Genomic DNA, 25,917 nt, shown 5'->3' with positions numbered 1-25,917 from the left:
GAAAATTTATGCCTATGTTTTCATCCAAGGGTTTTATAAACATTTACAAAGTTTATAATTTAGTTATAAATATAAAAGTTTAAAATGCATAAAAGTTTTTTTCAAATAAACTATGTTTTTATAGCTAAAAGCTCTTACATTTAGATTTTTGATCCATTTTGAGTTAATTTTTGTATATGGTTTGAGGTAAGGGTCCAACTTCATTCTTCTGCATGTGGATATCCAATTCTCCCAACTCCATTTGTTGAAAAGACTATTTTTTCTCCACTGAATTGTCTTGACTTCATTGTTGAAAATAAACTAACTGTAAATATAAGGGTTTATTTCCAGACTCTCAATTTTATTCCCTGGGTATATATCTTTCTTTATGCCAGTATCACATTGTTTTGCTTACTGTAGCTTGGTAGTAAAATTTTAAATCAGGACCTGTGAGTCTTCCAACTTGTTCTTCTATTTAAAGATTAGTTTTGTTTTTCTAGATCCCTTGCATTTCCATATGAATTTTAGGATCAGCTTGTCAACTTTTGCAAAAAAGAGAAAGAAAAGCAAACTGTCTGGGATGCTGATAGGGATTGCATTGGCTCCGTAGATCAATTTGAGGAGTACTGTCATCTTGACAATATCAAATCTTCTGACCCATGAACATGGGGTATTTTTAAATTTATTTAGATTTTAATTTCTTCCAACAGTGTTTTATAGTGTTCAGTGTATAAATCTTACATTTCTTTTGTTAAATTTATATAGAAGTATTTTATTCCTTCTGTTCCTATTGTAAATGGAATTGTTTTCTTTCTTTTTTGGATTGTTCATTGCTAGTGATGAGAAATACAATAGATTTTTGTACATTGTTCTTGTTTTCTGAAACCTTGCTGAACCAGTTTACTAGCTCTAATATTTGTGTGTGTGTGTATTCCTAAGGATTTTCTATATACAAGATCATGTCATCTGTAAAATGAGATTGTTTACTTCTTCTTTTCCAGTCTGGATGCCATTTGTTTCTTTTTATTGCTTACAGGGTTAAATAGAAGTGATGGGAGAAGACATCCTGATCTGAGGGGGAAAACATCCAGTCTTTCATCATTTATGTATGATATTAGCTGTGACTTTTTCACAGATGCCCTTTGATAATTAGCAAGTTAAGGAAGTTCCCTCTTATTCCTAGTTTCTTAAGCTTTTTTAAAACATCAAAGTTGTTGGGCTTCCCTGGTGGCACAGTGGTTAAGAATCCACCTGCCAACGCAGGGTACACAGGTTCGAGCTCTGGTCCGGGAAGATACCACATGCCGCAGAGCAACTAAGCCCGTGTGCCACAACTACTGAGCCTGCGTGCCACAACTACTGAAGCCTGAATGCCTAGAGCCCATGCTCCTCAACAAGGGAAGCCACCACAATAAGAAGCCTGTGCACCACAACGAAGAGTAGCCCCGGCTCACCACAACCAGAGAAAAGCGTTCACACAGCAATGAAGACCCAATGCAGCCAAAAATAAAATAAATTAATTAAAAAAAAAAGAAAATCGAAGTTGTTGGATTTTGTCAAATGTATTTTCTGTGTCTATTGAGATGATCAGAGGGTTTTTGTTCTTTATTCTACTAATATTCTTTATTACATTAATTGATTTTCAGATGTTAAACCAACCTTGCATTCTTGAGATAAATCCCACTTATATAATCATTTTTATATATTGCTGAATTTTGTTTGCTAGTATTTTGTTGAGGATTTTTACATCTATATTCATAAGAAATAGTGATCTGAAGTTTTCTTTTCTTGTGATGTCTTTGTCCCATTTTGTTATCTGGATAATTCCCAGACAGTCTGACTTTTGGCCCTCACTTTTCTTCTGCCCCAACTTCCTTTAATTCCCTGACTCTCTGCCAGGACTGTCCCAGGTAGTGAAAGCATCTTGGGAATGCAAAATCATAGGCCCCGCCGCTGGGGCAATAGCTGGCATCACTCCTTAGTCTGTACTTTGGACTTCAGTCATGATCCCCTCCCCAGCTGAATGTCTGCATAAACTGGGACTCCTTGCAGGAGAAAACTCCAGAACCAGGGCTGAGGCAGAGGTAAGGGAAGGCAGCAGGCTTTGTAGATGGGGTGGTCATTCTAGATTCAACCAAGGAGATTTGGAGACTTGTTCTCAATTACTTATGCACAGCCCATTCTCAACTAAAAGCCCTCTCCCTGGAGCCTGCTTTCCATTCAAGTCCTATCCCAGCTCTGACCTCATCTCTTACCTACTTTTTACACTCAGCAGGCTCCAGCCATGCTGGCCTTCTGTTTATTTTCTTCCCAGTCTTGGGACCTTTGTACTTGCTGCTTCCTGGGGATGGAACCCATAATCCTAGATTTGCCCGTGATGCTCTTTCTGTTCAAGTCTCAGCTCAAATCTTACTGCTTCTACTGCTGCATAATAAATGACCACAAACTTAACATCTTAAAAACAACGTCCATTTCTTATCTTATGGTTCTATAGATCAGAAGTCCAGGCTGACTCAGCTGGGTCCTCTACTTAGTGTCTCATGAGGATGAAGTCAAGGTCTTGGCCAGTGTGAGCTTTTATCTGGAGGCCCTGGCATAGAATCCACTGCCAGACTCACCTGGGTTATTAACAGAATTCAGTTCCATTTGGCTGTAGGAATGAGGTCCCTGTTTCTTTGTTGGCTGTCAGCCAGTGGTTGTTCTCAGTTTCTAGAGGCCATCTACATTCCCTGGCTAGGAGCCCCTCCCTCTTCAAGATCAGCATGGCACATTGACTCCTCCTGCTTCAAATTTCTCTGACTTCTGTCTTCCTCTTCTGTAGCTAGCTGGAGAAGCTTTTCAGCTTTTAAGAGCTCATATGATTACATTTGGTCCACATGAATAATTCAGGACAATCTCCCTATCTTAAGGTCAACTGATTAGTAAACTTAATTACATCTGCAAAGCCCTTTTTCTCATGTTAGGTAACATATTCATAGAGATTAGGGCATGGAATCTTTGGGGGCCATTATTCTCCTTACCGCAGTTCACCTTCTAGCCCTCAAAGATTCATGTCTGTCCCACACACAAAATACACTCACTTCCTCTGAGGTCCCTAAAAGTCTCATCCCATTACAGCATCAAGTCAGAGTTTAAAAAAAAAAAAAAAAAGTCTCATATAAATCTCATCAAACCAAAAGTCCCAAGTCTCATTATCTAAATTATATGCAGACCCATCTGCATATAATCCATCCTGGAGCACAATTCCTCCCATCTGTGGACCTATGAAACTAAAGAAACAAGTCATGTACTCCAACATGCAATGCTGAGACATGCATAGGGTAATAGTTATAGACATTCTGGTTCAAAAAGGGAAGAAATGGAAGGTAAAAAGGAGTCACTGATCCAAAGCAATTTCAAAAGCCGGCCGGGCAAATTTCTTTAGGTGTCCAGGCCTACAAGTAACCCTCCACGGCTCTGCTCTACCTTCTGAGCTCTCAGTTCTGCCCTTTGGATTAATCACCTCCCCTAAGAAACCATTCCTGACTATCTTTTAGAACAGCCGTCTCCAACCCCTTGTAATTTTTTGTCACAACACACTGCTTAATTTTTTAATAATACATATCCTGGTTTTGAGATGTCTTAGCTATTTCTTTACTTGTCATCTCCACTAAAATATAAACTCCATGAAAGCAGAGACCTTGTCTGAATCTTCACCTCTATTTCTCCAGCACCCGCCATAATGCCTGGTGCGTAAGTCTTGCTCAATAAATATTTTGGGAATAAATGAAAGAATCAGTTAAATGTGGATTGGGGTGGTGTGGTATGCTGAACAATGGCCCCCCAAATATGTCCACATCCTAATCCCTGGAACCTGAGAATGTTACTTGACATGGTAAAAGGGATTTTGCCAATGTGATTAAGTTAAGGATGGTGAAATGGTAGATTATACTGGAGTATCTGGATAGGCCTAAGGTAATCACAAGGGTCCTTATAAGAGGGAGACAGGAAGGTCAGAGTGGGAGGAGAAGGTGATATGATAGAAGCCAAGATTGGAATGATGTGCTATGCAATGGAGGATAGGGCCACTAGCTAAGGAATGCAGGCATCAGTTAGAAACTGAAAAAGGTAAGCAAATGGTTCCTCCAGAAGGAGCCAGCCCAGCCAACTCCTTGACTTTAGCCCAGTGAAACTAATTTTGGATTTCTGACCTCCAGAGCTATAAAAGAATACATGTATGCTGTTTTAAGCCACTAAGTTTATGGTAATTTGTGCCAGGAGTAATAAGAAACTCAAGTTCCATTGCCTAAAGCAAACCATAGCTGATGTCAGTGGAGTGGGGATATATAATCTTTTCGTATAGAGGGGCCCCACAGGGAAGGCCAATGAGTTTTTGAACAATTGTAAAATCTTCCCCCGTCTGCCCTCTTTGTCACAAATACTGTCTTTTGTGTTTCCTCCACATGCAAAATAAATGCATCCCTGTCTCGAGGCAGACCACCCAAATGACCTATCTAATCATGGCATCAGGCTCAAATCCAGGACCTCTGATAGTCTCTATATCAGGTCCAGATGTGGCATCTCTTGATCCAGAGACCTATGGCCCAAAGTAAATAAACAGATAAACAGATAACTAGATAGATAAATAACTAGATAAACAGATCAATCAATCAATCACAAGTTATCTCTGTCCCCTCCACCACATCCAACATATGAAGTGGAACAGGGACAGGATAATAGCAGTAAACACCCTCATTCAGAAGGAAAAATGGGAGACAGAAGTTACTGGTCTATGATAATTCTAAAAATCCCACTGGGCAGATGTTGAAAAGGACCCCCTCCTTCCCCTGGGAGTGGAACTGCTTCCTGGGACTAGTTCCCTAGTTCATTCTTCTCCATGTCCTTAGCTCTGCCTTTGTTTGTTTATTTGGCTGTCTTAGTTGGGTCTTAGTTGCCCCGTGCGGGATCTCCAGTTGTGGCATGCGGGATCTTTAGTTGCAGCATGTGGGATCTAGTTCCCTGACCAGGGATCGAACCCAGGCCCCTGCATTGGGAGTGCAGCGTCTTAACCGCTGGACCACCAGGGATGTCATGGCTCTGCGCTTACAATGGCCCATCCTTTTCCATTTATTCTCCTTGGCCACATTTGAGAACACTTGGAGGTTATGCCTTTCTTTAATAAGGCAGCTTTCTTTTTTTTTAATTTTTTTTGCGGTATGCGGGCCTCTCACTCTTGTGGCCTCTCCCGTTGCGGAGCACAGACTCCAGACGCGCAGGCCCAGTGGCCATGGCTCACCGGCCTAGCCGCTCTGCGGATCTTCCCGGACTGGGGCACGACCCCATGTCCCCTGCATTGGCAGGCGGACTCTCAACCACTGCACCACCAGGGAAGCCCCAGACATGCCTCTTTTTCGACTTAGTTGTAGGCAAATGGAGAGTTACACTCTTAATCTCTTTTCCCTGAATCACCTTGTATAACTGAAAGGATTTACTGGAAACCACTTCGACCAAGTCAGAGGTTTTTACATAAAGCATGAGAGCCATACACTTGATACGGCCCTTGCCACAAAGATGAACTTGTTTTTTTACAATAAATTTATTTATTTATTTTATTTTTGGCTGCACTGGGTCTTCGTTACTGCGCGTGGGCTTTCTCCAGTTGAGGCGAGCGGGGGCTACTCTTCCTTGCAGTGTGCGGGCTTCTCATTGCAGTGGCTTCTCTTGTTGTGGAGCACAAGCTCTAGGCACGCAGGCTTCGGTAGTTGTGGCTCATGGGCTCTAGAGTGCAGACTCAGTAGTTGTGGCGCACAGGCTTAGTTGCTCCACGGCATGTGGGATCTGCCCCAATCAGGGCTCAAACCTGTATCCCCTGCATTGGCAGGTGGATTCATAACCACTGCGCCACCAGGGAAGTCCCACAAAGATGAATTTTAATAAACCTTTGTGCCTTAACGACCTTGTCAAGTTGTATCTTTCACTGGTTAAAAATCTGGATCACTTGCCTGGAGTTTCTATATTCTCTTCCATTTCTGCTTAAAAACTGGCCAATTATATTCTGAGTCATCTCTTTCTTACAGTACTTGTCAAATGCACGCAATAGCAAGCAAGGCATGCTACTAATATTCTCTTTCCCCAATTTTTTGCCTAAAGCTCTAAACTCAGTTGGACATTATTTATACTCTTAGTTCTATTCCCAGCTTAGTTTAAAAAAGTGCTTCACCACTGCATAACACACATCACCATCTTTCCAGCTTCCAATGGTAGTTTCCTCACCAGCCACTGTCCAGCTCCAAAGCCAATGACACACAATTCAGGTTTATTTTTTATTGTAGCAACACCCCACTGCTGGGTAATAATTCTGTAACAGTTGAAAGGACTGTTGATGTGGTAACAACCAACCTCAAAATATCAGTGGCTAACAGCAAGAGAAGTTTCTCATTTACATTACGCATCATTTTACAGGTGGGCTACAGCTCAGCTTCATGTCCTGTTAATTCTGGGTTCCAGGCTGAAGAAGTCTTGATCTGGCAACTAACAGTTTCATGGCCGAGGAAAAAGAGAAGGGAAGCTCTCAGAATATTCATTGGTGCTTAAAGCTTCTATTTGGAAGTGGTACTTTGCATTTCTACTCATATTCCACTGGCCATAGCCAAGCCCATTGTAAGTGGGGCATGAATATATAATCCTCCTAAAGAGAGGGGCCCAGCAGGAAGGACAGCATATATTTGGAACAATAATCTACCACAGGGCTGTACCAGAAACTGATATCAATCACTGAACTTGTCCATTCTTGCTCCATATGCACTCTGCTGCAGCGTTTTGTACCATGTAACACCTCTCATACATCTTGATCAAGGGTAAAATCTTGACTCAAGGTAAACAATTCATAGGTAGGTCAATGTAGCCTGACCTAGACCAGTCAGGTTCCTTTTCTTAAGAATCTGAAGCATGAAATATTCAGCGGGTGAGGGAGTAAGTGGAGAGGGCTTGCAGGTGAAAGGTGATACAACATGATTTGGAAAAGCCATAACTAACACAGGCCATGTTCCCTGAAGGCTGGGCTGACAGCAGCCAAGCCAGGATTTCAGTGCAAAACCTGCCCTTAGCCCCTCACTCAGGTCAGTTTCCCACAGGGAAGGGGTATATGCAAGGAAGCCTGTGAAACCTCCGGTGCACTTGCCTTCTAAGTCTGCTCCAAACTTGCCACTCACCTGTTCAAAAATCTTCTATAGGTCCCCACAGCCCACAGAAAAAGTTCAAATTGTTGAGCCCGGCATCTGAGCCCTCGCTTGGCCATCTAGCCACCTCTTCCAGGAGGTTCTGGATGACGTCCTGGGTGAGACGGTTAAGCAGCCTTTCAGGGTGGCGCTGTCCAGCACGGCCAAGCGGAAGACACACGCTGCACGTGGACACCCAGCTGCCTAGATGTGGCAGTCTCCGCGTCGGCTTGACAATCTCTATCAGATTCCAGTAGGTACCATGGGTCGTGCAGTTTGATTCTGAAGGCAGAAAAATGGGGGACTGGACAAAGGCGACCAAAAGGACAGGATTCTGCTGAAGAAGCAGGCCGCAAGGGGAAGAGATGGAGAATGGAGAATCAGGGAAGCGCAGAGGCCCCGCGTCCAAATCAATCTTCCCCTGGGGCAGGATCCATCCGGTTAGGCAGGTTCCCCATTGGGTGGGCATCCATAGTGTTCGAACGCTTCTGAAAATGAGGGGTTCCTTCCTGTAGGCGTCTAGAGTTTCTTCTGTACACAGGACACAGGATCTCAGACAGGACGAAGGCGTGGGTAACCTCCCAGACCCGGCCAGCCGCAAGTCCCAGCAGCTAGGGAGAGCGACCCGGCCACGCCTTCTCGCGTGAGGTTCTGACTCCCTGGCACGCCTGCCAGTCTCTCACTGGCCAGCCGCCTTCCGTCTCCTTTGGCGTTTTGATCATGCCCCTTGCGCTCTGTGATCCAATCGCTTTTGGGTGCGACTGAGGACTCGCTCTGAGGCCCCGCCCACATCAGCGTCCTCTAATTGCTGTTTAATACCCGGTGCTCACTCCTTCAGGACGCCCTACGGACCAATCCTGATGCTCTTCAGGAACAACATTTAGGTCCGCTAGTCAGTCGTTTTCCAAGTGGCGACTGGGCTACCCTTCAGCCACACCCCGTACACTCGGGGCCAAATGGACCCTCGGATCTGGCGCAGGCACCGAGCAACCGCCATTCTAGGGCCACAGGGAGGCGCTGCAGGCGGGCGCCCAGCCACGGATGGAGGCTGAGCGGTCCTGTCCCACGTCACTGGGGCCCAATCCCGCCCTCTGACCCCTCCCCCATCCCGGGTCCGGGGCGGGTCCGAGTCTGCACCAACGACCACACAGCTAGCCCTTCATCGCTCGCATCGCCCCGGCACCCACGTGTGCACCCCATACTTGGTGGCCGAAGCGAGCGGTACTGCAACCAGACGGGCTGGGCTACAGGAGCAGCAGCGGTGACCTGTGGGATCGAAAGTGCGATGGGCAGGGCGGCTGGAACCCGGCTCCCAGACCTTGGTCAGGATCAGGCATCTCCCTCTTTTTACCAGGCTTCGGAGCCAGGAGCCCTGAAACTAGGTGTCTGGGGACAGGCGCCACACCCAGCTGCAGAAACTAGGCATGGGACTTGGAACTCTTAGACATTTAGAGTGGAAGCCTGGAGCTCAGGTGAGTCATGGAAACCCTGGGGTCAGGCTCCTCTGCCTCCTCTACCCGCTTCAGCCACAAGACCCCTGAGAAACAAGGTGAGCTGATACAGTGCCTGGTTCCATAACCTGAACTCATATAAGAGGCAATGCCTTTTTCTGGGCACAGGGCCTGGCCTGTTGAACCCTTTGCCTGGCAACCTCTTCACTGATTCTTCCCATAACTGGCCCCTCCTCACTTGCCACGCCACTCAAATATCGCCCCCTCTGAGACAGGCCCTTCCGAGTCCACTATATCCAAAGAAACAGGCTCAATTACTTTTTCATAGTGCCTCTTCTTCTTGGCCTCAGGAATGCCCATAGATCTCACACACACACACACACACACACACACACACACACACACACACACCACCTGTGTCTCAGCCTGGCCTGGCTCAGCCTCACTCCTTTGGGGTTAGGTACTCACAGCCAGATGTGGGTGTTACATCCTCCCGGCCCCACTCATTCTCATGGGAGAGTAGAAGGGCACTGCCAGCCTGGTGTGCTCACAGCACCTACGACAGTCTGATCTGAGCCTGCCTGGGCTGGGCCTGTCCCCAAGGGTGGCCAGGAGGTGGGAGGCTGCTTACCTGGAGGCCCTGGACCAGCCTTTTCAGGAACACACATGCACAGGGGAATCTCCAAGCTTTTTTTTTTTTTTTTTTTTTTTAATTTCTTACAAAACCACATGTCCCAGCCAGACAGGACAGTGCAAGGCCCGCCCCCAGGCACTGTGGCTGGAGGAGGGAGGCCCCCATGGATGAGGGGCTGCCGACCCCAGAAGGACCGTCTGCCCCTCTGCACAAGGCCAGTGTGAGGAAAGGGTCTGGCTGGAGGCTCTGTCCTGCCCACCCCCAGCTGCTGGGAGAGAAGGTAGACCCGGGGTCCCTGGTGCTCCTAGTGCCTGCAAGGGAAGGAGTGCAGAAGAGGGTCTGAGGGGAGGAGGAAAGGCTGGGGTCAGGGATGGGGCAGGCCAGGGGGCAGGCCCACAGTATCTCACCAAGAATATGCAGCGCTATCAAACCAACGTGGAGACGCTAATGATGACCACCAGGACGAGGACAGTGACGGACAAACAGATGGCAATAAAGACTTTCTTCTGTGGGAGAGGAGTGGGGTCAGGGAAACTCAGGAGGGGAGGGAGGGCCACCCGGGGGGTGGGGTGGGGGGAGGCTGACCTTCCGCGCCTTCTTCTGGCTCTCCAGGGCCATCTTGACATGTTCCTGCCCACGTTCCACATAGTCTGCTGAGCTCAGAATGTTCTTCTCAATTCTGTTGATTGTCTCCCCCTGTTCGGAAGAGGGGGCGGTTCAGGCAGGTAGGAATGACTGGGGGTGGAGGGCCCAGCAGCTCCTCAGTCTGCCCAGCCCAACCACAAATGACTGAAGGACACTCTTGGCAGAGAACACTGCACTAACAAAGATGTGGAGGCAGGACCACATCTGACCAAAGACCGCTCTCCTGCCGGTGGCTTCGAGGCCCCCTTCCACCATGTGGTCCCTTCTGTCCTGCTCCCTCTCCCCATACAACCTCTACTCGCAGTGCTGGCTGGGAGCTGAGTGCCTTACATGGCTCCTATCTTTTCACACAGAGTGAACTTTTGTCCCCTCACAAGTCTGTCTGAAGTCGTGTTCTTTAGACCTGTCTCCCTGCTGCTGTGAAGCTCTCCTTATCCTGGTACTCCTACCGAGTGAAAGCTCTTCCCCATGACTCCCAGCTGCGAAAGAGCATTGGGTCAGCTCCTCCAGGACAGGGCTGGAAGCTCCCCTTATCCTGAGATAAGGGCCAGGGGAAGAATACCACCTCCCACTCCATCCTTGTACAGATTTTAGGAGGCAGGCCCTCTAGGGGGCAGCTGTGGAGCTCTCAGAAGTATGAGGGTAGATTCTGTTGGTGGAGGAGAAGCCAGGGTTGGGGCCATACCTGGGGTGGGCTCAAGTTTGAGGGATGGGGTACAATGTATAGAGGAGTGGCCATCCAAGTAGCTATTCAGGAGGACGCAATTTGGGGGCACAGCTAAGGATGGAAATAAAGGCCAGCCTGGGGGCTTGGCCCAGTCTGGAGGGGAACAAAAGCCCCGGGGAGAGAGGCTAAGGGTGGAGGTGGGCTGACAGGCACAACACAGTCTCACGTCTGGGGGCTGAATCAAGCCTGGCCAGCTGCCTGGGGTGCCCACCTGCATCTCCACTTCAGTAGCCAGAAAAGTGAAAATCTCATGAAGTTCACGGATACTGCGCTCAAGCTGCTGGATCTCACTGTGCCGGGCCGAGATCTCGTTTAGGGCCTGTCGAGTCACCTGTGTGTCCTTCAGTATCTGGAGAGTGGACAGGAGTGAAGGGACAAGTCACAGGGAAACCAGCAGCAGGTTCAGAGTTTCCTGTTCGGCTTTGGAGCGGCCCTCAGGCCTAGAACTGGGGCCAGGCCCCTGATGAGTGGTTCCACGCAGGCTAATTCGTGCCCTTCCGGGCCTCAGGATTCCCTCCATGAAAAAGGGCCAGGACTCAGAGAGGACGGGGGGCCCGGCAGAGGGAGGCTGGCTGCGGCCACTCACATTGGACACAAACACCTCGCTCTGCCCGCTGTCCAGCATCTGCTCCAGCTCCTCGTCAGACACCATTCCAGCATTTGCTGTGAAGGAAAAGGCCAGGCTCAGAGCTGGTCAGGTCACCTGACCCTGTGGGCCGGACGCCGCAACTCACTGATCTTCAGCTGCCTCCGAATCCGCTCCACGTTCTTCTCCCGGTATTCGGACTGCATTGAGTTGCACTTGTTGATGAGCTCCACAAATTGTTGGGACAGGACCCCGTGCTAAGGATGGAGAATAGAAGCTGGGTACTCCTGGGAGGATCCCTGCCTGGTCTGGGCTTCAGCATCCCCGTGGGACAGTGAGCAAAGAGCATGAGCTCATAGGTGCCTGCTGCCTTGACCACCTTGAAAGGCTCCCCCAGTCTCTCAAAGTAAAAGCCGAAGCCCTTACCAGGACCTGCAAGGCCCTATATGACCCGCCCCTTCCCCCGTTGCCCCTCTGACCTTACCTCCCAACACTGTTCCCTCACCCCTTCCCTCCAACCACAATGGGCTCTTTACTCCTCCCTGAGCAGAGCACACTTCCACCTCAGGCCTTTACACTTGCGCGCCTTCGGCCTGGAATGTTCAGGCCCCACAAAGGCCTTTAGTCTTTGTTACAATGTCACCTTCTAAGTGAAGTTTTCTCCACCTTATTGCAACCTGCTTTCTCCCGATGTTCTCATTCTCTCTCCTCCTGCTCTTTTCCCTTAATACTTCCTATGTTCTAAAATAATTTACTGATTTATTATGGTGATTGTCTCTCCGCACTGGAATGTAAGCTCTGTGAGGACAGGGATCTTTGGTTCACGGCCGTATCCCAAACAGCTGAAAAAGGGTCTGGCACACAGTAGACCCTCAACAAATATTTGTGGAATGCTTGTTGAACACCAGCCTCACTGCTTAGACTAGAAGTGTGCTGGGATGCCCGGGGGTCATAGCGATTGCCCAGATTTTTACAGGCCCACCTGGGCCGTCAGCCTCTCACACCAGTGACTACCACAAGCCCCCCTTCTCCCGCGAAACGCTCTCTCTCCTTGTTCATTTTGCTGATGTCTAAAATCTGCTCATTCCTTGGAGTTCCTTCCTCAAAGACACATCTGCTCTCTTGGCTTCAGCTGTACCCTTTCAAGATGCCCAAACTGTTCCATCTTCAATCTGGGGTCTTTGCTGAGCTCTGGGCCCACCTACTTCAACTCTGATCTCCAAGAACTCCAAACCATGCCTCACTGCGCATCCAAAGGAGGCTGCTCAGACCACCTCAAATCTCCTTCCAAAGCTGTTGCTTCAGTGACCTTCCACCCCAGGGAAGTTTCTCTTCCTGACTTCTTGAATTCTGTCCCTGGGGCAGAGGATGTCCCTGTCACATAGGCAGGGAACCTCCCAGCCATTTGACTGCACCCTCTTCTTCCCTGGGCAGAGCCATTAGCTACCAAGTCCTACCTGAGTAATGTCTTTGTCATCTATTCAAGCTTAACTCCCCATCTTGGCTTCTAGAAAGTATCTCCTACAGCTGAGCCCAGATCATGTCTAGGGACTCAGCAACTTCTCACTGAATGGAGGAGAAGAGGGCAGTGATATAATGGACTGGAAGTCATGAGACCTGGGTTCTTGACCTTGGGTGAATCCTATTCCTCTCTGAGCCTCAGTTTCCCCATTTGGAAAATCATCTGGTTGGACTTGATGATCTCTAAGGGCCCTTCCTTCTCACATCTGCCATCTAATGATCTATACAACACTAGCTGAAATTTCTTAGTTCTGGGAATAATGAACCCACCTGGGTTTTTCTCATTCTTGTGTTGACCGAGTTATAGTTCTCATCAGCTTCCTCCTTCTGGGGCTCTATGGCTGTGGAAAGACACAAGAGTATTGGTAGAGCAGGGGAGTTTGACCTGTGGCTTCTGAAATTCGGTTTGGGGACTAGGACCCCAGCCACCCAGCCATACAATAGAGAGGTGCTTATGACCATAGGATGTTTTTTTGGAAATAAAATTTATCATAAAATGACTAATTCTGAGTCTCTGACAGGCAAAAGTATATTTTTCTTTGCAATAAATACATCGGAGAATTCCCACAGGCATGCAGAGGCCTCCTAACAAAACCCCCAACTGCCTGCCCAAAGAATGCACACTGGTCAGCAAGAATTGTAGAAGTACAGCTGATCCTTGCACAACTGCATGGGTCCACTTATACTTGGATATTTAGAAAACAAATGCATGCTACAGAACTACATGATCCACGGTTAGTTGAATCCACCCATGCAGGACCTGGGATATGGAGGGTGGACCATACAGTTATATGCATATTATGACTTGGGGGGTGGGGTGGCAACGCTAACCTCTGCCTCGGTCAAGGGTCAAATGTAAACGGTTTCATTATAAATAAGGGAACCTAAGAGGCAGGCATATGCTGTGGAAAGAACTTTGGACTGGAAGCCAGGAGACGGAGATTCTAGACGTAGGCCTGCTGTGTGACCTGGATATATGTCACTGGCCTCTCTGGGCCACACACTCCCCAGATATACCAGGAGCTGGGCAGGATCAGAGGAAAGTATCTGTCTGAGGTCCTAGAAGCTCACCCTTCAGCTGCGCGCGGATGTCCCTCCCCAGCTGTTTGATCTCGTCGCGCAGGTTCTGCAGGTCCTGCTTCATGCCTGAACAAGAGAAAGCCATGATGCCCAAACAGCAGCCCCTACCTCAACAAATCTCCCTGCCCACCACCTGCGTGGAACTACAATCCCCACAATCCCTCAGGCTGAGCATGCGTTCTACACCCAGGATTTGACTCACTCTCCTCGGGAAGGGGCGTGGCCAGAATGGTGACCTGCTGCTTCTCCAACTCTCGGACTTTATTCTCCAGCTTGACAATAGTTTGCCGAATTGTCCGAACCTGGGGAGGATGACCGAGAGGGCTATAGAAGATATGGGGGTACTCCAGGCCGCTATGCTCCTCGGGTCCTCCAGCCCCCTCGTGAATCCAGGCCGAGACCTCAGCCTCTTACCTTCTGGAAGAATTCATCGTCCGGGCTCCCCAGCCGTGCAGTGCCCGGGTGTACCACCAGCGCGACTCTCTCCTTGTCTTCATCGTCCGAGCTGTCATCCCCCTGCCAGGGCCGGGGTCACTGGCATCACTTCCTTAATATTGCTCTCGCCCAGCAGGACTCACAGACTTCCGGGTCTTTCCTTCCTAGCCCACAGCCACCCCTCCCTGCCCCGAAGACCAGGAGTCCTGCATTCCAGCCAGACCCCACCCCGTCCGCCTGTCCCCAACCCTGCTGCGCCGACTTCTCACCTGCCTCAGCTCGTGGGTCCTGTCCCGCATGGCGGCCCGAGCTCCCTCTCCCCGGCGCCGGCCGCAAGATTCTAAGTTTGGAACTCCCGTATCCCACTCACACTCTGACACTCCCCTCCGTCCTCACCCTGCGGACCCCAAAACTGCCCCCTCCACGAGCCGCCAGAGGCTCTTTCCCTGGCACCATCCACAGTCAAGGGGAAGGAGCCGACCTCGGGGACCCCCAAGTTTCCACAGGTTGGAATTCCCTTTTCTTCCCCCCCTCCCGCTCCAGTAGCCTCGGCCCCGCCCCCTCTGGGATGACTGGAGCATGCGCACGGGAGCTCGTCCCTTCCCCACCCGAGGGAAAGGCGGAGGTCGGAAGCAGCAGGGCTCCGAACGGAAGCAAAATTGCCAGGACGTGAGAACCCGCCCACTTCGCCGGAACTATCGCATCTTCAAACGGAAATCTACTTGCCAAAAGGGGTGAGAATACGTCATTGGTATGTAATCTGAGAGGCCCCTCATCTCACATCACCCCACGGTGCACCCCTCCTCGCGTCACGTGACCGGCCCGGTCCCAGCCTCGGACCACAGAACGTGACGCTTGGACTGTCACATGTCTCGGCTCTGTCAACTGCGTCTCTGGAGCACCTATCTCCCCACGACGTCCTCAGCACCCCGGTGCCGGAGTTACCTCCCTTCAGCCCCCACGCGGCGGGGAGGGGGCGCTGACTATCCCCAGGGGCAGTGGGTGGTAGGACCCTGGCTGAATTCGGCTTTATTTCTTTTGGGTCCGGGCGTGTTGGGCAGACGACTTAGAATTTGGAGCTGGCAACATGATGAGACCTTGAAATTCAGAAAAGAAAAAGATCCAGCATCAGAGAGTTGCAGGGTTTTGTAGGCAGAGCATCTGGGGGTGGGAAGTGACCTCACCCGAGGCAGAAATCTCTTCTCCCGCATACTCCTGGCACAGCTTCTGACAGGTGGGCGGCTGGCGCCCGGCTTGAACGCTGCAGTCCCGCTGCACTCACCACCTTCTGAGCAGCGTCACCATTTCAGGGCAGCTCAGGCTGAGAAAAGAGTCTATTATATTGAGCAGCATGTCACTTAGACCGCCCCCCCCAGACCCCCACCTTGCACCGGAGTCTACCCTCTGGAGCCCACAAAAAAATTCCACATTATAGTGGCATGTGAGCTCTTGAGGTGAGGGCATGACTGTAGGGTTCTCACCAGAATTCCAGCGCCTAGTTCAATACCCAGCACATAGTGGGCCCTCAGTAGATATTTGTGTTTTTTGGGATTTTGTTTTGTTTTTTCTTTGCGGTACACGGGCCTCTCACTGTTGTGGCCTCTTCCGTTGCGGAGCACAGGCTCCGGACGCGCAGGCCCAGCGGCCATGGTTCATGGGCCAAGCCTCTCCGCGGCATGTGGGATATTCCCGGGCCGGGGCACGAACCCGTGTCCCCTGCATCGGCAGGCGGAATCTCAACCACTGCGCCACCAGGGAAGCCCAGTAGATATTTGTGGACAGAATCTTAGCCTTTCATATAACTGAAGATGAAGCTTATGGTTCCCTAGTCTTCTCTTTTAGGCTTCAGGCTGTCACGGTGACACTTCCCTAACCCTAGCCCTGTAGACATTCATTCATTCAGTGGATAGTTATTGGGAATTTACTATGGGCCAGACACTGTTCTAGGGCTGGAGATACATGAGGGCGTAACAGACAAGAATGCCTTGCACTTTTGGAACCTACATTCCCATGGAGTGGTGTATGAAGGAGCTGGGGAGCAGAGGCCATCTAGAGGGAATAGCCCTGGGAATGGAGCTTTCCAGAGCAGAGCCCATATCTCTGTTTCATGGTCCTTTTTGACTCCTCTCAGGCCCTCTGAGCAGCCTTGAAGGGTGCATTAACTATATTGGGCCTCGAATGTGTGGGTGTTGGGGGGTATTTTCCTTTCAGTCTGTGGGAAGGTCAAACCCTACTTGATTTTTTTTAAATTGTATTTTGGCTGTGCGGGCTCTTCGTTGTGGTGCACAGGCTTCTTTAGTTGTGGCGCTTGGGCTCTAGAGCGCGTGGGGTCAGTAGTTGCAGCGTGCAGGCTTCTCTCTACTTGCAGCACACAGGCTTAGTTGCCCCGCAGCATGTGGGATCTTAGTTCCCCCACAGCATGTGGGATCTTAGTTCCCCCACCAGGGATTGAACTTGCGTCCCCTGCATCGGAAGGCGGATCCTTAACTGCTGGACCACCAGGGAAGTCCCAAACCCTACTTGATCTTGATGCTTGGCAGCTTGTCCTGTCCCCTCCATCTGCGGGTCCATCTACCAACAGTGGAACCAGATGATCTGGGTTGGAATCCCAGCTCATTCACTTGCTGTATAACTCTGTAAGGCAAGTTACTTAACCTCTCTATGTTAACTCAGTTTCCTCATTTGAAAAATGGGAACCGTAACAGTACCAATCTCATAGGGTTGCCATAAGGATTCAATGAAATGATATATGTGTAAAGAGAAAGAACAGTATCTGGTATTAGGTGCTAGCTAAGTGTTTGCTGCTATTATATGAGGGTGATGATCACGATTGTCACTCTGATGATGTCAGCAGCCCCAGTGTCTCCGCCAGGGTTTCCATGCTGCTGCTCATCTTCTTTCCCCTTTCCATCTCCTGAGCCCCACTGTGCGCCAGATCATAGGCTAGCTGTCTTGCCAACTCCTGCCCATCTCTCCTGTCTCCACTTGGATCTGACACACCATATATTTTGCTAATTTATTTTATATATTGTCTGCCTCCACCCCTCCTCTCCACTACTAAAATGTAAGCTCCATGAGGACAGGGATTTTCACCTGCATTATTCACCGCCGTGTCCCCAGTGCCTACAACAGTGCCTGGCACATAGCTAGTCAATAAGTATTCATGAAGGAATGAAATTATTTCTTTTTAATTTAATAGTTACCTAGCATTCACTATGTGCCAGGTACCAGTACTAGTACTTTATAAATATTTGCTCATTTCATTCTCATATCAATTCTATGAGAAAGTACTATTATTGTCCTCATTTTACAGAGGAGGAAACTGAGGCACAGGGATGTTAAGTAATTTGCCCAAAGTTACACACTAGTAAATGCAAGGGCCAGGATTTGGAACCAGAAAGGAAGCTCCAGACGCTATGCTCTTTTTTAAAAAAATTATTTTATTACTTTATTTATTTATTTTTGGCTGCTTTGGGTCTTCATTGCTGCGCGGGCTTCTCAGTGCAGTGGCTTCTCTTGTTGCGGAGCATGGGCTCTAGGCATGTGGGCTTCAGTAGTTGCGACACGCAGGCTCAGTAGTTGTGGTGCATGGGCTTAGTTGCTCCGCGGCATGTGGGATCTTCCCAGACCAGGGCTCGAACCCGTGTCCCCTGCATTGACAGGCAGATTCTTAACCACTGCGCCACCAGGGAAGCCCCAGACTCTATGCTCTTAGCCAGTTCACTAGGATCCAAGGAAAATGCCAGCCAGGGATGGCTCCCTGTGTTCCACCCACCTTTGGGGAGTTGTTGCTACCTACTCATGCTCTGCTTTGGATCATCTGTTGGGGGAGGAGGGGGCCGACTGCAAGACTGAGCCTTTTTCCTTCCTGCATCACAGGGTCTCTCTTCCACACCTGTTGGGTTGGGGCGGACTGTCGGGGAGGTTGTTGGTCCTCCTCCCATTCCCTGTTTGCCGTCTCCCCAGGAACTAAAGATGTTCATGCGTGTATTACATAAAGGGCTTCTCTTCACCCTACAGATGTCTCTGAGGCCGGTTTTGTGCCCAAGCCCCAGGGGCTACAGAGATGAAGCCCACACAGCTCTCTCCTCATGATATGTCTTGAGCCTGACCTTGGTCACTCCCTAGAGCGCCATCTGAGAACCTCCCTTCTTTAAACTCTACACACATTCTCGTGGCTTTAACTGACATCGTATTTGGCTCCCAAGCCCACGTCTTCAGCCCCCAATTTTCTCATAAGCTCTAGACCCCTGAATCCACTTGCCTCCTGGACATCCCCTCCTCCCCTCTTGGAGGTCCCATGAATGTCTTAAACTCACCATGTCCCAAACACCATGCATCATCTCCCCCTGAGAATGTCCTAAACCAGCTTCTGTTCCTCCTGTTTCCTCTCCATGTGGATGACACGGCGTCACCCATGCCATAACCTTGGCCTTGAACTTCATTCTAAAGGTGATGCTTCACACAACTTGTCAGGATAACCTCCATAAAAATACTAGAAGAGGGCTTCTCTGGTGGTGCAGTGGTTAAAGAATCCGCCTGCCAATGCAGGGGACACAGGTTCGAGCCCTGGTCCGGGAAGATCCCACATGCTGCGGAGCAACTAAGCCCGTGCGCCACAGCTACTGAGCCTGCACTCTAGAGCCCACGAGCCGCAACTACTGAGCCCACGTGCCACAACTACTGAAGCCCGTGCTCCGCAGCAAGAGAAGCCACCGCAATGAGAAGCCTGCGCACCGCAGTGAAGAGTATCCCCCGCTTGCCGCAACTAGAGAAAACCCGCACACAGCAACAAAGACCCAACACAGCCAAAATTTTAAAAATTATAAAATAAAATAGTAGAAGAAAATATGGGCAAAATTCTTTATAATTCTTAGCGTGAGGAAGGCCTTTCCAATTACAACTCAAAATTCAGAAACTAAGTATTTTATAATAACCTATAAGGGAAAAAAAATCTGAAAAAAAAGATATATATATATATGTATAACTGAATCGCTTTGCTGTTCATCTGAAACTAACACAACTTTGTAAATCAACCAAACTTCAGTAAAAAAAATAAAAACACATTACCAATGGATATGAAAAATTCAGAAACTATAAAATAAAAGATTAATATATTGTCTACGTGAAAAAATTCTGCATGGCAAAAAAAGTCAAAGCAAAATCAAAGGACAATAAACTGGGAAAAAGTATTTGCAATCCTTATCATATACAAAGGGCTAATCGCCCTACTATTTAAAGAGCTCCCATATATCGATAAGAAAGACCAACAGTTCAATAAAAAAAATGGGCAAAGAACATGACAGATCACAAAAAGACAATAAAGACAAACAAATATGCAGATGTTCATCTTTGTGCATAATAAAAGGTGAAAATTAAGATAATACTGAGATATTATTTTTTAATTTATTGCACTAGCAAAATTCATATGTTTTTTTTCTTCTTTTTTTTTTTTTTTTTGGCCACACTGCGCAGCTTGTGGGATCCCAGTTCCCAGACCAGTGATAGAACCTGTGCCCCCTGCAGTGGAAGTGCGGAGTCTTAACCACTGGACCGCCAGGGAAGTCCAGCAAAATCCATATGTTTGACAACATAGTCTTTTGGCAAAACTGTGGGGAAACAGGGACTTTCACTCATTGGTGGGGCTGCAAAATGATACAACCCAGGCCATAGTTATCAAGATTCTGAATGTATATATTGTTTCTGAATTCTGAATGCATATATTGTGTCTCCAGAGTCTAAGAATGGCTGGGTGGTTTTTCTGCCCATCTTACCTTAGATTACTCAGCAGCGGTCAGCTTGCCCCTTGGCTGGAGTTGGATGGCCCACGATGACCTCTCTCACACTTACATGTCTGGGACCTAAGCTCTGATGGTCCAGTTGACCAGGATGGCTGAGCCACTCTCTCTCTATGGTATTTCATCCTGGGTTTCTTCATAGCATAGTGGCCTCAGAGTTCCAAGAGGGTGAGAGTAGAAGCTGCAAGGTCTCTTGAGGCCCTCTGGCACAACCTTACTTGCACCATATTCTATTAGTTAGAGCAAGTCACAAGTCCATGCAGGCTGCAGAGGGTGAAGAAATGGAATTTTAATTCACCAGATCTGCACATGTGTGAAATGACACATACATCAATGTTATTCATTGGATATTGTTTGCAGTACATCCGAAACTTGTCCATTAGCGGGTATGCAGCCATCAAAAAGAATGAAGATATTCATTATGTATAAATATGAAAACATTTCAAAATATATTGTTAGTTAAATGTTAGAATGAGTGTATCATGCTATCGTTGTATAAGAAAGAAAGTGTGCGTGTGAGTGTGTGTGTGTGCGCAGGCATATGTACGTGTTTCTCCTGGAACCTCATAAAGAAATCCTGGAAAGTTGTGCATAAACAAATAGAAGTGGTTCCTGTGGGTGGTTTGTGAGACTAAGGTAGTGAGTACAGTTGTTAGAGTAAGAATTTTCACTGGAAACCTTTTGTATAATTTAGATTTTTGGACCATGTGAAAGTATTATTTTTTATTTTTATTTTTTGCGGTACGCGGGCCTCTCACCGCTGTGGCCTCTCCCGTTGCGGAGCACAGGCTCTGGACGCACAGGCTCAGCGGCCATGGCTCACGGGCCCAGCCGCTCCGTGGCATGTGGGATCTTCCCGGACTGGGGCACGAACCCGTGTCCCCTGCATCGGCAGGCGGACTCTCAACCACTGCACCACGAGGGAAGCCCTTATTTATTTTTATTTATTTGTTTTATTTATTTATTTTTGGCTGCGTTGGGTCTTTGTTGCTGCACGCGGGCTTTCTCTAGTTGCAGTGAGTGGGGGCTACTCTTCGTTGCAGTGCTTCTCACTGCAGTGGCTTCTCGTTGCAGAGCACGTGCTCTTGGCGCACGGGCTTCAGTAGTTGTGGCGCACGGGCTCAGTAGTTGTGGCTTGTAGGCTCTAGAGCGCAGGCTCAGTAGTTGAGGCGCATGGGGTTAGTTGCTCCACGGCATGTGGGATCTTCCCAGACCAGGGCTCGAACCTGTGTCCCCTGCATTGGCAGGCGGATTCTTAACCGCTGAGACACCAGGGAAGCCCAGTATTATTTATTTTAAATAATTATATCAAAGAAAGAATGGTAAAGGCATACCTTTGAATAATTTTAAGCAAAGGAATATGTCTTAGCTTGGGCTGCTCTAGCAAAAAGCCATGTACTTGGTGGCTTAAACAACAGACATTTATTTCTCACAGTTCTGGAAGCTGGAAAGTCTAAGGTCAGGGTGCCAACAGAGGGAGTTCCCTGGCGGTCCAGTGGTTAGGACTCTGCGCTCTCACTGCCCAGGGCCAGGGTTCGATCCCTGGTTGGGGAACTGAGATCCCACAAGCAGCGTGGTGCGGCCAAAAAAAAAAGTGCCAACAGATTTAGTTCTTGGTAAGGGCTCTCTTCCTAGCTTGTACTCACTGTGTCTTCACATGGCAGAAAGAGAAAGTTCTGCTGTCTCTTCCTTTTCTTATAAGGGCACTAATCCCATCAGGGGCTCCACCCTCATGACCTGATCTAAACCTGATTACCTCCCAAAGGCCTCATCTTCTGCTACCGTTACATTGGGAATTAGGGCTTCAAAATATGAATTTTGGGGGGACACAGACAGCCAGCCCCTGATAGAATACCATGATCAAACTTTCATTTTACAGAGATACCCTCTGGTGGCCACGTGCAAGGCCACCACAGATGACTGTGCCAGTGTGCACTACACAAGGCATCACACAAAAGGGCCACCAAGTACATGTAGACACCATGTATTTGAACATTTATTACAACAGTTATCTGACAGATGGAGGTAGAGTGTCCTGGGAAAGGACACCTTTCTTTATTTGCACAAGGGTGCAGTAAGTATTGACTATAGTGAAGGTTGATTGGGAGATCAGTTAGGAATCAGGCCAAAAATAATGAGGCCTGAAGTTAGGGATGCAACATTCACTAAAGAGACAGATCTATCAGACACAGTTGCAGATTGGAAGGGATGGTGAGGGAGGAGGAGGGTCCTAGAGCACTCCTCAGTCTCTGGCCCTTGCTGTATGTGGAGGCAAGTTTGCGGGAATAAGAGAAATACCTTAAAATAAATTGCCATTATAAATCATAGCAACAAACTATTAGGAAATGTAAAAACACCATTTACAGAAATATGTGATGCCTGGGACTTCCCTGGTGGTCCATGGCTAAGACTCCACGCTCCCAATGTAGGGAACCCAAGTTCAATCCCTGGTCAGGGAACTAGATCCCACGCACCACAACTAAAAAGATCCCGCATGCCACGAAGAAAATCCTGCATGCGGCAATGAAAATCCCACATGCCACAATGAAGACCCAGCACAGCCAAATAAATAAATATTAAAAAAAAGAAATATATGGTGCCTAAATAAATCTTTTAAGAATATGTCAATGGCCTTTATGAGAGAACATTTTTAAATTTTATTGAAAGACTTTAAAGAAGTCCTAAACTAATGGCTAGATATACCACGTACATGGATAGGAAGACTCAATATTATAACGCCATCGGTTCTCCCAAAACACATCTACAAAGTCAGTGCCATGATCTAGTCTCTGCTGCATGATGTTGACTCTGGTTTTGATGGAGAGAAGGGCTTAGAATGAGCCCACTGGGAGGCAGATACCAGTCGATCAGCAGAACGTTTCAGTAGTCCAGGATTTCTGCCTGGTTTGAATCCTAGCTCCTGTCTCGAGTAAGTTACTTAAACTCTTTTACTTCAGTTTCCTTATCTGTAAATGGAGATAATAATAACAGTAATCCCAGATGGTTTTTGTGAAGATTAAATGAATTAACACTTAAACAGGGACTTAGAAGTTAGGTAAGTGGCTCCATGGGGACAGGTTGATGTTTGTTTTGCCCTCTTCTGTGTCTGTAGCCACAGAGCATAGTCCTGGCACAAAGAGCAGGGCCTCAATAAATACTGGTTAATGGATAAATAGGTCAAATGGGTATTCCTTCTTTTGTTCCTGAGCAAGCAGGTGTGATAGGTCCTGCGCCAGGTACCATGGAGAGGCAGAGATTAATCAGATGGGGTCCTTGAATATGAGGCACTCGGAGTCCAATGGGTTGTTAAGCTGCATTTAAATTTTGCCACCTGAAGCACTGAGTCTTCCTTGAAGGATAGATGCTCTGGGAAGTAACCCAAGCCCGCTACAAAAATAAACCTTTGTTGTGTTAAATCACTGAGATTTGGGAGGTATTTGTTATGTAGCATAACCTAGCCTTAGCCTTGCCTGTCTGATATACTGTGGTTCCCAAACTTGACTGAAAATAAGAATTGCCAGAGGTAATTGCTAAAAACCCAGATCTACTGACTCAGAATTTCCAAGGAAGAGAACAGTCTTGCCCTCCAGCTTCGGGAGGGTCAAGAAAGACTCCTGCAGCTCACCTTGAAAGGAAGAGTAGGAGTTGGACTTGGAGATGGAAGAGGGAAAGGTATTCCAAGGGTCAGGAACAACATGAAGAAAGGCATGGAGGTGGGGAGACGCAGGAACTACCTTGGGACTAGAATCAGGTACATGGGGAATGGTGGTACGTGCTAAAGTGGGAAGTCAGGTGAGAAAGTCTGAGCTTTATCTCATCAGCAACGGGAAACTGGAGAGGTTTTCTGAGCAGGGGCTGGCCTGGTGATATTGATGCTCTAGAAAGGCCACTCAGTCAGGGAGACTGCATAGGAGGCTGGTGTGTGGTCCAGGCAACCCACCTCACATTGTTATTGAGTGGACTTTAAGTGAGCATGGATGTATTGAGCTCAAAATCACTGACCCGTGAGACGGATTACCATTGTCATCACATCGTGTGTGCTTATATGTGTCCTTAGAGCCGCAGCCAGATTTGAATTGTGCATCTTTCACACATTCACTCATTTAATGAATATTTACTTTTTTGTTCTGTTTTTTTTATTTAACTAATATTTATCGAGCACCTACTATGTGCCAGGTGCCATAGTGCCACTGGAGAACCAGCAATGGACAAAACAAGCAAAAACCCCTGCCTTGAAGACCTGAATAAACACTTCTCCAAACGGGATATACAGATTTCCAACAGGCACATAAAAAAGATGTTCAACATCACTATCATCAGGGAAACGCAAATCAAAACCATCATGAGATATCACCTCACACCTGTCAGAATGGCTATCATCAAAAAGAACACCGATAGCAAATATTGGCGAGGATGTGGAGAAAAGGGAACCCTTGTACACTGTTGGTGCGAATGTAAATTGCTGCAGCCACTACAGAAAACGGTATGGAGGTTTCTCAAAAAACTAAAAATAGAACTACCATATGACCCATCAATTCCACTGCTTGGTATATTTCCAAACAACAACAACAACAATTAAAAAAACTAATTCAAAAAGATAATTGCACCCCAATGTTCACAGCAGCATTGTTTACAATTACCAAGATATGGAAGCAACCTAAGTGTCCATCAACAAATGAGTGGATAAAGAATATGTGGTACACACACACACACACACACACACACACACACACACACACACACACACACCAGAATACTACTCAGCCATAAAAAATAATGAAATTTTGTCATTTGCAACAATATGGATGGACTTGGAGGGTATTATGCTAAGTGAAATAAGTCGGGCAGAGGAAGACAAATACTGTATATATCACTTATATGTAGAATCTGGAAAATACAACAAACTAGTGAATATAACAAAAAAGAAGCAGACTCACAGTTATAGAGAACAAACTAGTGGTTACCAGTGGGGAGAGGGAGGGGGAGGGACAATATAGGGGTAGGGGATGAAGAGGTACAAACTATTATGTATAAAATGACTAAGCTATGAGGATATATTGTACAACATAGGGAATATGGCCAATATTATATAATGACTACAAATGGAGTATAATCTTTAAAAATTGTGAATCTCTACAGTGTACACCCGTAACTTATACTGTACATCAATTATATTTCAATTTTTAGAAAATCCCTGCTTTCATGGAACTTATTTTCTTTGTCTTTTTTTTTTTTTTTGCGGTACGCGGGCCTCTCACTGTTGTGGCCTCTCCCGTTGTGGAGGGAGGCCTCTCCCAGGCTCTGGATGCACAGGCTCAGCGGCCATGGATCACGGGCCCAGCCACTCCGCGGCATGTAGGATCTTCCCGGACCGGGGCACGAACCCGTGTCCCTTGCATCGGCAGGCGGACTCTCAACCACTGCGCCACCAGGGAAGCCCCCTTCTTTGTCTTTATGCTGGGATAAAGGTGTGAGGGAATATGCCATTCAGTCATTCATCTCTTCATTCAGATTTTTAGTGAATGTCTACTTTGTGCCTCACCTCATGTTAGCTGCTGGGGAGAAGCAGAAATGAGTCAGCCCCATGGGACTCCCATGGGAGTCCAGTGGTTAGGACTCCGTGCCTCCACTGCAGGGGGCACGGGTTCCATCCCTGGTGGGGGAAGTAAGATCCTACAAGTTGTGGGGTGGCCAAAAAAAAAAAAGAAATGAGTCTAGTGTGGAAGCAGACTCAGCCCACGGCTCATGAGGCTGTCAGCCTGGACTGCCGGGAGAGGCTTGAACTGGGTCTTGAAGGATGAGAAGGCTGACTATCAATGAAGAGACGAAACAGCGTACTGGGTGGAGGAAAAGACAGAGCAAAAG

General features: G+C 47.8%; 1 protein-coding gene and 1 non-coding gene across 3 annotated transcripts; both read right to left on the bottom strand.

The window, feature by feature from the left end:
* Positions 1–4,973: 4,973 nt before the first annotated feature.
* On the bottom strand, positions 4,974–5,045 carry TRNAG-CCC. Its single transcript has one exon. It is a non-coding gene; the product is annotated as a tRNA-Gly (tRNA).
* A 1,222-nt stretch (positions 5,046–6,267) lies between these two features.
* Positions 6,268–14,834, bottom strand: STX4 (syntaxin 4). Of its 2 annotated transcripts, none has more exons than XM_032606523.1 (11): positions 14,524–14,834; positions 14,234–14,335; positions 14,022–14,121; positions 13,811–13,885; positions 13,010–13,080; positions 11,367–11,475; positions 11,219–11,295; positions 10,844–10,981; positions 9,846–9,956; positions 9,668–9,766; positions 6,268–9,571 (listed from the first exon to the last, which is right to left on the bottom strand). In XM_032606523.1, the coding sequence occupies exons 1-10, from the start codon at positions 14,551–14,553 to the stop codon at positions 9,686–9,688; spliced, it is 894 nt and encodes a 297-aa protein (XP_032462414.1). In that variant the 5' UTR covers positions 14,554–14,834; the 3' UTR covers positions 6,268–9,571; positions 9,668–9,685. The 2 variants fall into 2 exon arrangements, with proteins under 2 accessions (XP_032462414.1, XP_032462415.1); XM_032606524.1 differs by having other exon boundaries at positions 6,268–8,441; positions 14,524–14,785.
* Positions 14,835–25,917: the final 11,083 nt, after the last annotated feature.

The sequence above is a fragment of the Phocoena sinus genome, chromosome 15 (genome assembly GCF_008692025.1).
Source record: "Phocoena sinus isolate mPhoSin1 chromosome 15, mPhoSin1.pri, whole genome shotgun sequence".
Lineage (NCBI taxonomy): Eukaryota > Metazoa > Chordata > Mammalia > Artiodactyla > Phocoenidae > Phocoena > Phocoena sinus.
Note: the sequence above shows the minus strand (reverse complement) of the source record. Positions and strands in the feature narration are given on the sequence as shown.

Coding starts and splice junctions, on each gene's coding strand:
- STX4 (XM_032606523.1), bottom strand. CDS start 14,553: ATGCGGGACAGGACCCACGAGCTGAGGCAG. Junction 13,081..13,810: donor CATCCGCGCGCAGCTGAAGG/GTGAGCTTCTAG, acceptor GTCTTTCCACAG/CCATAGAGCCCCAGAAGGAG. Junction 11,476..13,009: donor CAAGAATGAGAAAAACCCAG/GTGGGTTCATTA, acceptor CTCCATCCTTAG/CACGGGGTCCTGTCCCAACA.